Source organism: Cryptomeria japonica, chromosome 4 (genome assembly GCF_030272615.1).
Source record: "Cryptomeria japonica chromosome 4, Sugi_1.0, whole genome shotgun sequence".
Lineage (NCBI taxonomy): Eukaryota > Viridiplantae > Streptophyta > Pinopsida > Cupressales > Cupressaceae > Cryptomeria > Cryptomeria japonica.
Window position 1 is genome coordinate 666,693,190 of NC_081408.1, and position 13,172 is coordinate 666,706,361.

Sequence of the window (13,172 nt, forward strand, 5' to 3'; positions counted from 1 at the left end):
GCATTAGTTCTACTTGGATGCCATTATTTTGCAGTAGATCAGAATTCATCCAATAAAACACTCATTTCCAAGCAAGTTGTTGAACCCCTGGTGTGTTGTTTATCCTACTAATGAAATAAATCTTTCAAAATTACAATTATTGTTTTGCTGTTTTAAAAATCTGATTCAGAAATTGTTTATCAATCATTTATTTTCCTCATATTTGCATTCAAAATCATTCTTTCATTGAAAACAAACAAGCATTAAACCCAAACCAAATTCCCGGAAACAAACGCAAGTCAAAACATCCCTTAAAACTCCAATCAGCAAGGCGGAAAAATCAGAAAATTTCAGTTCAGGGCAGAAAAGGGATCTTTCAATGAAGAGTTGTGTCTCCCTCAAACATGAGATATAAAAGGGAGAAAATTTCATTTGAAAGATGACAAGGAGGACAGCAAAAAAAAGAATGGAGCATAGGAATTAAGGAAAGGTAAATGGAAGAAGGAATGGGAAGCAAAATAAAGAAGTGATTCCCTCAAAAGGGTAGAAATAAGGAAGGGTTGTGACTCTTTCAAAAGGTGATAATTATAAAGGTTGTGACTGTAATGTCCCTACTAGTTAGAGATCATTAACCTGCAAAACAGATTGTTAGAACACAACAAACATATATATATATATGTAATCTAGATTGCAATCTAACTTTAATACTTAACTAACATAATCAAATTTTCATCTAATAAAAAGGATACGAATGCCATACAAAAGTATGTCCTTAGGCGGCCGTGAAGCTCGCCTTCTTGGAACCCCTTGGTCCCAAGCCCTCCAGGAAATCGAAGATGAGTTCGAATCCTGTGTTGGGTGTAACCTCTTACACCCAAGCCATCCAAGGAAGACCCTTGTCTATTCCTTGCCTTGGGTGATGCCTCCATCATCCAAGTCCTCCGAGGGGATCAGCCACATCCGTCGAGTCCTGTCTTGGGTGTAACCTCTTACACCCAAGCCGTCCAAGGAAGACCCTTGTCTATTCCTTGCCTTGGGTGATGCCTCCATCATCCAAGTCCTCAAGGGGATCAGCCAGATCCGTCTCTTCTTGGTTGAGTTTTAATCAACCAAGTCATACATATGCATATCAATTTTCAGTTCATAATCTATCCCTTTGTGTTAACATGGATTCCTAATGTGTTCTTTAACTTATATATATATCAATGTGCTTTACCATCTTTAACATATGCATTACATTTCATTAAATACCTCTGTATTACATAATCCTTCCTAATGTGTAAACTTGTGTATACAACAATTAACATGATTATATCCTTTACCTATATTTAATGACCAATGAATATTATACATCAATTAATATATATATATATATTCACTGGACAACAATTAACATCACATATTCATGAACATTACACATTACCCATTAACTAATGTTAATGAGTATTACACATTAACTAATAATAGTGAATATTACATATTAACTAATATGACACATCAACTAATATACTTATATTTTAATATAAGAAAAAACCTGTTTCTTACCTTTCGTCCGCAGCAGATGGCTTCCTCTCCAATTCGCTTTCCTTCCCATCCTGCCTTTAACCTTTACCGCTGCTACCTTATATAACCCGTGAGGGGTTGTGCCCCTCCACGGGCCCCTTCCGCATGAAGGGGTGCAGGGGTAATCGCAGCCTAGCCTTTACCGCTGCTACCTTATATAACCCGTGAGGGGTTGTGCCCCTCCACGGGCCCCTTCCGCATGAAGGGGTGCAGGGGTAATCGCAGCCTAGGCTGCGGTTACCCACGCACCACTTCATGCGGAAGTAACCCAGCCCATATCAGGTTTACTTAAGTCATGGTTTTTTTTGTAATATATATATTAAATATTATATATTGTTTCTTTTTAAATATATTAAATATTAAATACATTTCATTTAAATATATTAAATATTAAGTAACATTTCATTTAAATATATTAAGTATTACATTTCAAAATATATTTAAATATCTTTCCAAATATATATTAATTATTTAAATAACATTTCCTTTATTAAAACAAATTAAATATATTTCTTTTATTTTTCATAGATTAATTAGATTATCATTTTAATTATTCATTTACAATAACCTTATTTAATTAATCCACACAAGTGATTTTACATCTCGTGATACCGTAGGGGTTATCACAGTGACCATTGCAAAGGGCAGACATGATGAAGAGGTGTGACTCCTCACTAGAAGATATAAGGGGGAGGACAAATTCAATTAGAGAGGGAGAGAAAAGAGGAAGAGAATAAGAGGAAGCAGCATTTAATCTATAATCAGAAGTACAAATCTGATTTGAATGATAAGGCAAGCAATAAGGAGATATGACCCTTAAAATGGGTGTCTCTTTTCAAAGGTATGTGTCTCCTCAATATAGTATGAAAGTGTACAAGGAATTAGGCAATCGAAGAAGAGCAGAAGTACTCATACATCAAACGCAATCAAGGAAGAAACAGCCAGATTCAAAATTACTAAGAGTAGTCAGCAGGCTTATATATTTTCAAGTGATGGGATCTAAATCAAGATTTACAGATTGGCAATTTGTATTTCCTAAATATACTTCATACCTTTTTGGGAATTCTAGGGCAAAATATAGAAAATTCCAAAAGGGGACATTACAAGAGAAAGGGACATCGATATGCCCTCAAGAAAAAAACTTGGCCTCCAAAGCACTAAAACCAATATATTGTCAACAAAAAATACTCACATTACAATATTATGCTTCAAGCCTTCACATGAGATCAAAACTCTCGATCAAGGAGGAAACTATGCCAGACATGGCCTTCTTCATAGCAATGAGCAATTATTATTGCATTCCTCATGAGACCAATCCAATAACATATGAGATCCACATGCCCCACTCCATGCTTCTCATGACTTTTCAACAAGCAACTCAAGCCTTTGAGTGTGTACACCAAGCTTCTCTAACAATGAGCATGTATAAGATGATGTCTAACCTCTGTACCATGCCTTCTATATATAGGCAAGAGAGCAAAGGGAAAACAAGCTTACCACCTTTTATAACCACCTATAATCAAGGCACCAAAGTGACATACCCCAAAATGGATGCCCAAGTTCAACTCTACAGCAAGGAGTCATTACAACCTCCAAGGCAATACAAATTCTCTCTCCAATCCAAGCAACCTAGATGGATCGTCTCTAGGTGATCTCACATTACATGTTTTTTACGAGACATCCTCTATGAACATGCATTTCTCTAAAGTTCCTCTCACATTAAATGTATTTATCCAGTGAGTCTTCCATATTTAATCATGAGCTCATTAAACCATGTGCTCGATAAATAATGACCCCAAACACTACATGCATGTCTTCAATGCTCCTCCCAGATTAAATCATTTCTAATGTCCCCTACAACAACTCACAAATAAAACGCTGCACTCCCTGAAGTGCGGTGCCCTACTTCAAAATAAACCACAACTTTACAGAATATCAAATATTTTATGGAAGGAGTACAACACCTTTCCCAACCAGTTGCTTATGCATAAAGCCTAAAGATAGACAAAACAAACTTGTTGCAAAAGGGATACATCCCCTTAGCCCCTTAGCCACCTTACACCATCTAAAATTGTGTGCTTGCAGGTAGAAAATATTGCGCAGTAAAATCCAATCATAGGATATGCCACGGTTAGGCAGTTATAATGCCATTGGAAATATCATACGACAATAACCATCTAGGGCAGGTCCTCTTGATTTTAGAAATTTCCCTTGGCTACATATAGCAGGCCCTTGTCTTATTCAACTTCAAAAAACTTCTACATATTAGCTTTTATAATGTTAAAACTTGAAAACAGATACTATATGTATAAATCAGAACTTTGAAAGGAAAAAGATTTGTTTGTTTGTTTAATCACTCGGCTAAGAAATATAGTGCCTACATATATGAACATGTTAATCAATGGAATAGTAGAGAAAACGCACAAGAGATGCATCCCCATGGAGGGTGACAATCAAATCTGTTCTATCTGCTGGATCCTTGGTTACAAGCAACGAGCATTTTGAGTTAGCCAGCAGATCCTGCAATCACCAATGCATGTGAGGGACTACAGGCATATCTGATAACAATACCAATGAAAGCTTGTAAGTTGTAAAACAACATAATCTCGTTTACCATCTCAGTTCTAAAAGCAGAAATCAGAATACACAAAAGCAGATGAATACATTTAGATGAAATTATACCAACAAATCAGAATCAAATAATTATACTATAAACCTTAGTATGAACTGCAAGGCTGCTAACTGCTAATATTGGACACCCATCTTCACTGGAAGCAAAATCAACTATCGATCCCGATGGATAGCCATCATATTTCTGCATCAAGAGAATAAAATTGCAAGGGTTTTCAGTGTGAGGAGAAAATCAAGAATTAAAAACAATATTTTAAAAATATAATAACTACACACAAAAATAAAATCAAAACTTGGAGCCAAAATAAGTCAAGCCAATCAGACATCCTGCTGCTCATTGGACTGTATGATAAAGTGAATTGGGGTTCTAATCATTAATTTACACTCCTTTCAAATCAAGCAAGGGAATATTAAATCTACAGAACTAGAAACTGTTGGACACAATGGATAACTGAGAGGGGGGATGAATCAGTGATTTAAACACTTCTTTCCTAATAAGGGATATACTGGTACAATATAAAACAAACAAAGTGCTGACCGGTTGACCAGACAATGCAAACTCAGTGTGTAAAAAGATTTGCTATAAAATCAATATATCATATACACAAGAATGCATCACATAACACCAGATATACGAAGAAAACCCAGTGTGGGAAAAAACCTCGGTGAGAATAGCTACTGGAGATCTTCTGCTCCAATCCAGCCTCACAATGAAAATGACCTGAATACAATTTTAGGGCACCAACCCAAGGAGCACCAACCCCTGATTTATGAGCATCGACTCAAAGGAGCACCAACCCCTCATCAATTTATAGGCTCAAACCTAACAGAGCTACAACTCCTGCACTAAGCACCTGTTTGCCAAATACGGGTAAACGATTAAATGCAGAAAGTAAATGCACAAAACATAATGGAAATATATTAAAGGACCAATTTCTGTATTAATTCAACAGTCCATGTGCATCAAGTGCTTATAACATCACACCCAGATACGACTATGATGATCCACTACGAAGGGAAAGTATGCAATATATAATACCCGAAGGGGTGTGTTATTCCTACCCTCCATTATTATTGTAACCTAAACAGAGATGACTCCTTGTTTTATTTTAATATAGTGATCATTCTTTAATTATTAGTATTAACTGTTAATTGAACTTTACCATAAAATATTGTTAATTGAATAAACATAAAATAGATATATAATTATTATTGATACATAATATAATATTATATTTACCATATAATGTGTTATTCAATAAATATAAAATATAATATTGATATACAATATAAATTATCGAAATACATTATAATTATTATTATGGAATAATATCATACTACCATACGATATTGTTAATAGAACCAATATAAAATATATCATATACAATATAAATTATTTATAATATCAATATATCTTAATTAATGCATACCTTAACTACATTAGGAAAGGACGTTTTTAACCAATGAGCGCATTATATGATATGCGGCAGCTGTTAAACTCAGGTGCCCAAAAGGTAGTGCGGGTAGATCAGGGAGCGGTGACTCCGACAGTCACCACCGCTCACCTTCTCCCTCAGCAGCCACGTCCCTTGGATGGATCCGCTCCAACACTCCCCCGCCGGTATTAAAGTACAAGCCATGAGGAGGAAAGGGACACAGAGAGTGCGGAAGAATAGCGACAGGGTGAAAGGATAGCAAGGGACGCAGGTAAGAATACATACCCACCAATGTTTACTTTGCAGTAGGGTTTACATAAATCATGGGAACTCTTATGTGCAGTTATAAATATAAATATTACTACAATGCAATTGTATATAAATAGAGATTAATACAATAGATATTAATATGATACATCAGTACATAAATGTATATAGATATTAATTCAATACATTCATATATATAGAATATTACTACAATGCATTTGTATATAAATAAAAATTTAATACAATAGATATCAAATACATTGGTACATAAATATATATATATGTATACGTAGGTGTATAAATGAACCTCCATATGCTCAATTAACTAATAAATGAATTACAACTATAAGAAATTCAAAATGAATGGCATTGTTCAATTAAGAGAATAGTAGGAATGGGTTAAGACGTTAACATAATGATAAATGAGACAATTGCATATCCAAACCCAGTGAGACATGTGGAGAATAGAGCAGCAAGGATAGCAGGAACTAGGCCTCTGTCAAGTAGGCCACCCATTGTGGATGACTTAAGGTCTGTCGTCAGTTGGGCCAAGGGGGAGTGTGTTGTGACGTATTCACACATCGTCCCATTACAAATGGGGACCCCTGTTTTTTTTTGCTTTCTAGGGTTTGTTTTCTAGGTCTTTTAAGGTTTTGTCTGTTAGCCTTTAACTTTCGAGTGTCGCCAAGGGGATCACCTGGATAGCAAGTTCTGCTTGAGTTAGGTCAAGTTGGTGAGTGATGAAGTCTGGAATATCCTGATCCTGAAATTTGGCTAAGTCTTGAATGTCCTGATCCTGAAATTTGACTAAGACTGGAAACTAAAAATCCTCCAAAAACTAGATTTTGCAATATAGCTCTTGGAGGTCTGAAACCACTCTCAAACATCCTGAAAGTATATATGGAATATAACTTAAAGTATAAGTGACTTCTCACTTATACTTAAATGTTATATTCCATAAAATGATCCCGACGGAGAGTTCAAAAAGTCAAATTTCGCTCCTGACCCTTCGAGAGGGTCCAAAGCGAATTTCGCTCCTGACCCTTCCAAAGGGTCCAAGGCGAAAATCTCCATAAGGCATTCTAGTTTGACCCAAACTTAGAAGCAACTCGTTCCCAGGCATCTTTGAGGGCAAAACACTTGTTTGGATGGAAAAATGTGAAAATGAAGTCAGGATTTTGGCCAAGATTAGGAATTTCGCTCCTGACCCTTCCAGAGGGTCCAGAGCAAAATTCATCATAAACTTCATTTGCCACCTTGTTTGAGCTTGAAACCTTGTTCCTAACTTGGAAAATGATCTAACCTTGCCTTGTGAAATGGTTTGAGACTTAAAAAACTGAGCAATTTAGCCTGGAATGAAGATTTCGCTCCTGACCCTTCCAGAGGGTCCAGAGCGAAAATCTTATTTGAGCTTATTTGTCACTAATTTTGGTTAAATTTTTATGTGCAGAGTCTCTTGGAATGAAGATTGAACATCATTCAAAGATTTGGAAACATGCGAAATGATGAATTCTAGACAAGGAAGGCAATTTCACTCCTGACCCTTTCAGAGGGTCCAGGGCGAAATTCTCAATAGCTCCCATGTTGCAATGAAAAAGGTCAAGTTTTAGGCATGAGTGAAACAAGAACAACTCCCTTTTGCCTCCTGAAGAAGTTTCAACTTTGAAAAATGAAGGATTTTGCTTAAAACCTAATTTTCGCTCCTGACCCTTCCAGAGGGTCCAGGGCAAAAATCTTTAAACCTATCTTTTCCTCCAAAGTTTGAGCAAGGCCAAGCTTAGGCATGGATGTAAAATGACATTTGAATTGCCTTGAAGTTGGGTTGGATTGCTAAAGATGCAAATTTTGATGCCAAAAGGGAAATTCGCTCCTGACCCTTCCAGAGGGTCCAGGGTGAAAATTTGAAAATCCCCTATTTTGCCTTACAAAAGCAAATCAAACTTGGATTGGGTGAATGAAGAGGACTATTTCCTAGCTTTGTAAAGTTGATTGAGTTAAAATGATGAAGGACTAAGCCTAGGCAAGGAAAATTGCTCCTGACCCTTCAAGAGGGTCCAGGGCGAAAAACCCTAAATCCACCTTTTTCTCCAAGTTTTGAATGAGACTAAGCCTGGACCTCGATGAAAAATGCTATTTGGAATGCCTCGGTGAGGTTGTGAACTTTGAAAAATGAGAATTTTGAGCTCAGGAGAGAATTTTGCTCTTGACCCTTCCAAAGGGTCCAGGGCGAAATTCCCTAAAATGCAATTTTTTCCTTCAAGTTTTGATGAGCTAACCCAGTGATGGAAGGAAATGGACCCTGGAGATCGCCTTGAAGGAGTTCAATGATCAAGCTAAGGTGAATTTTGGCCTAAATTGAAAAAATCGCTCCTGACCCTTCCAGAGGGTCCAGGGCGAAATCTTGAAGAAACTTCACTAAGCCTCAATGAAACCTTGATATTCCCAAATTTCGCCAAATTTGCCAAATTCAAGACATTTGGGAGGTTGAATTAAATTCGCATTAATTAAGGCATTTGCAATGGAATTAATTAATTTTTTAAGCCTTAAAATAAATAAATAATTCCCCTTGGAAGCCTTGTAATTAATTTTAAAATTTAAGAAATCAAGGTGAGTGCTCAAACTTATTATTTTGTCTTTTTAAGCAAGTCGGCCATCCTTTGAAAAGGATTTTGTTTTATTTTATTGCTAATTTGCTAGGTCGGCCTCAACAAGAAGTAGGGTGAGCGCCCTATATAAGGGAGGTGTATTGTGGACAAATTCAAATCATTCATTCACCCTTCTAAGTGCGAAATTGAGGAGCAATTTGAAGAGCAAATCCTAGCTGAGTTGGAGGCGAATTTCTTGATAAGTTGGAGGATAATTTCCAGAATTTGCTAAGTGTTTGGAGGCTAGTGGAAAGTGAAGCTCTTTTGAAGGCTAATGGAGGCGTAATTCATCCAAGGGAGGACTATAATCTAAGCCTTGTCCATCAAAATCCGGTCTTCTTTCATCATTTTTCAAGGTTTTGTAGTTAAGCATTCAAGGAGGAGGTATGAAGAATCATTTTTTGAAGTTCTTATTCAAGACTTATTGTGATTTCATAGCAATTTTGTAAAGTCTAAGTCTTGAAAATCCAATTTCCATTCATAATTAATTTGAAAAAGTGTAATTCTTGATTTATCATGTCTTTTTCAAATTAATATCTTAAACTATTCCTTTGAAAGGTCTAGAATTCTATGCTTTAAGGTTTGATGCTCAAAGACTAACTTTAATCTTTTTGTGTAGGCATCGAATGGCGACCCCGGAGTCGAAAGATCAACTACTTGGCAGACCCTCATCAAAGAAGATCAAGTCAGGACAAGGACGATCTCCTCCAGTCCAGCATCATTAAGGACGACCTTCTCCATCTATCCTCCAGTCTAGCATCGACAAGGACGGCCTTCTTCGGTCAAGCATCATTGGGAATAACCTCTTCCAATCCAGCATTCCAAGGTGGGGTACATCATCATCCTACACATCAAGGACAAAAGAAGTCAGAGCAAGGGTTCGTTGAAGAAGCAGATAGTTTCAGATGAATTAATTAAAGCTAGCTTCTCAGCATCATCGAATTGGATATCTACCAAGTTGCAAGTATCAGATAAGGTGGCATCCTAGTCATCACTCCTCCAGTCGGGTTGGTCCACCTCAGCATGTCTAGATTCAATGTACCTGGCTCATTAAAGGTGGCACAAACTTCAATGTACCTACCCCAGTTATCCATTGGTCGAATATTCCAGAGAAGACGTGTCCAATTAATACAATTATTTCATTGGTCAGAATTGAGTTTGTTGTAACAAACCCTAATTAGGGTTTTCATTGTAGAATCTTGGCCATTGACCTCAAATTGATCTTAGCCATTGAATTGTATTAAGGGCACTATATAAGCCTCGACTCTTCATTTGTAAAGGCTAATAGAAGGGAGTTACGAAATAGTTAGTCATTAATAGTTAGAAGGTGAATAGTCAGTTGATAGAATAGCAATTAGAGTAGAATAGGAGGATAAGGCAAGAAATTGTTGCCATTGATTGTAAACAAACTCCATTTTCATTGAAGTAATGGTGAAGTGTGTCGTTTCTTACAATATGCATGGTTTCTTGTTGAATCTTCAATTTTAGATGGTAGATGGTTAGATTGAATGAAGGAAATTGTTGAATGCAAGCTTGAAAAACTCGGATTTTGCAATAACTCGGCAAGGCCAAAAAATTTTAAAAACTCGACGAAAAACTTGGCAAAACTCGGCAACTTTATCGAACATTTGAAAATACATTTTTTTTTTATATATAATTCAAAAACACACATTTACACCAAATTTGTATAACATATATGATTTCCATGATATATAAATCAAATTTTTTTGGTAATACATAGCAACAAATGCAAGTATCATAGCATAAACCAAAAACCAAGTGCAACATATGAATAAGAGTTCAATACATATCAACATATCATAGTGACAGACTCATAAGTTATAGAGTCATAGACCACAAAACAAGAACCTCTGAAATTCTGATTACATATCAAGTTCAAAGTTTGGTATCAATGAAAATAAGAAATCATAAATTGCGTCTACGACTAAAGCTCAAAACAGATTGTGGCCGCTGGGTGGGTGGTGCTGAAGTAGTGGCAACATCCTCAACACTAACAGGTGCCTCTGCTGCATGATCAACCTCCTGCTCCTCCTCATGTGCTGCCACTTCTGCATCCCATTCCTCTCCTGCCCTCTCCAACTCACTCAGCTGCTCATTAGTAAGGAATGGATCCAAATCATTATCAACATCATCAGGAGAAGCAACCCATTCTGCTGCATATGGATCAATGTCATCCAAGTCAAGTGCTTCATGTGAATCTTGCCCTAGCACCTTCTTCTCATATAATCGAATGTTGTACCGCACATAGACAAGATCATTCAAGCGTTGTTGAGTCAACCTATTGCGCTTTTTTGTGTGGATGTTCTCAAAAACACTCCAGTTGCGCTCACAACCAGAAGCACTACAAGGCTGTGATAATATGCGGATGGCAAGCTTTTGAAGATTAGGCGTTGTGGCACCATAATCTTCCCACCACAAATCTGCAAGGATACAAAATGTGATTTATAACTTGTAAAGATTTCAATAATCTTAAAGAGAGAAATAAATGGTAAAAATTAAACATATGTTTTTTTTTACCTGGTCGTAAGGTGGCTCTCCTACGTTTGCAATCAGGTGAAGAAAACAATTCCCCTAAGGCCTTCTTATAACTCTGCAACTCATCAAGTATCAGGTCTCGAAGGATCTCATCATCAACTAATCTCCGAATGCATGTGTCAAGGCCAATTCTAACCTCTGCATCTGCTTTGAAACTCGGAGAGTAAAAAAACTTGGGATTCAAGAAGTAGGCAGCAGCATGAATATGTTGGTGGAGTTGATGGTTCCATCTCCGATCAATTATGCGCCATATGGGTTCATACTTGGTCTTGTTTGACCCATACAAGTGTTGAATCGCCTCTTTGGCCTTATCCATGGCCTCATATAGATACCCCATGGAGTTATGATCCCCATCCACTATTCGTAGCACCCTCACCAACGGTTCCGACACCTAGATATAAAAAATCTAACAAAATCAGCAGATTGAAATATTAGAAAATTAAATAATAAATCATCAATTAAAGTTTCAAAACTTACATTGATGATCTCACCCACTATCTTCGCAAAATTAGTATCAAAAATGGCAATCACAACCTTCTCTGCTTCAGGCTTTGTAGCATAAGGACTCCCCAACCATCTTTCACTCACGAACATCCGCTTCAGGTTGGGCAATGTAGCAAGTATGCTCTGCAAGGTGAGGAAATTGGTAGCAAAGCGTGTGACCCCCGACCGCACAAGATCCTTACCTTCAGTGTGCTCTCTCATAAGATTCAGGACCCATGTGTGATTGTAGATGTATTTGGTGATATTCCTTCCATCTTCAACCACTTTCTTTACCCAACTTAGTTTCCCTATGTCCTCAAGGAGCAAGTCAAGACAATGGGCAGCACAAGGGCTCCAAAATAATGTCGGATGTCTAGCCATTAGAAGTCTGCCGGCTGCCACATATGCAGCTGCATTATCAGTCACAACTTGGATGACATTCTACACTCCCACATCCATCACCACCTCATCCAACATGTTGCACAAGGTCTCCGCATTCTTCACTTCATTGGAGGCATCAATTGATTTTAAAAATACTAACTGTCCTCCTGAAGCAACTAGAAAGTTGATGAGTGTCCTATTCCTACCATCTGTCCATCCATCAAAAAGAATGGTGCAGCCATTCTTTTCCCAAATAGTCCTTTGCTCTTCCACTAATGCATGAGTGTTTTGGACCTCATCCTGCAATAACGGTCCACTTACCTCGTAACGGCTTGGGGACTTGAACCCCTTACCTACCACAGTCAACGCGGTCACCAGTTGGTCCCAAGATGGACTAGAAATAGCATTGAACGGAACATCGTTGTAGATAAAAAATCTAGCACACACCACCTTGGCTTGTTGGTGAGCCTCTTTATTCCATGCAGTGCCAAGCAATCCAGGTTGTGCACCAGGAGTGTTATGTGGAATAAAGAAGTTTTCCATGTTGCTGTCCAAAGTTCCCTTTGCTCGTATCCGTGGCCCAAGGGAAGAACCAAATGTCCCCACATCTGTATGTGACCCTATGGAACTCAAATCTGCCCTTGGGGCTGCCATTGCCTCTGCTGTTCTCTTTTTTGTTGCCTTCCTTTGATCATACGCTTCAAGCGCTGCTATTGCATCTCTCGTAGCCTCTTCAGTACATTTCGTACAGCTTGTGGTATCTTGGCATTGAATTTTTGCAAGGTGATATTTGAACCTATTAATGCCACCTTTTACAATTTTTTTGCAATGGTTGCAAAAAACATCTCCTCGTTTTGGACCTGGTCTCCCATGTTTCCAACAAGGGTCTCTCTTTTTGCCACCAACTTTAACTGAAGAAGCTGAATCCATTTTCTTTGTGGAAAAGAACCTAGCAAAAGAGAGACAACATTTAGAGATAAATAACATTGTTACCAAAAAAAATCACGAACATCCAAAAATTACAATGACTGTATAACTGTATTTTATTTACAGTCATCTATTAATAGATGACTATCTAAAATTAAAATTTTTAATTGGTTGTGTATTTTTTTAAGTTTTTAACTTCAAATTTAAATTTAAATGAAATACTTTAATACACATTGACATTACACAATTGACAGTCATTTCAAATGACTATGAGTATGTATTACACAGTCATTTCACAATTGAC

The 13,172-nt window shown here is 37.2% G+C and overlaps 1 protein-coding gene across 2 annotated transcripts in view; it reads right to left on the reverse strand.

Moving 5' to 3' along the window:
• The window catches only part of LOC131061849 (glutamyl-tRNA reductase-binding protein, chloroplastic), a 161,186-nt gene that overhangs the window by 57,046 nt on the left and 90,968 nt on the right, over positions 1–13,172 (reverse strand). For both annotated transcript variants that reach the window (XM_057995713.2, XM_057995712.2), the window contains exons 4-5: positions 4,259–4,357; positions 3,967–4,062 (exon numbers count right to left, since the gene is read on the reverse strand). In XM_057995713.2, the coding sequence (XP_057851696.2) occupies positions 3,967–4,062; positions 4,259–4,357 (195 nt within the window). The remainder of the gene's footprint in view (positions 1–3,966; positions 4,063–4,258; positions 4,358–13,172) is intronic.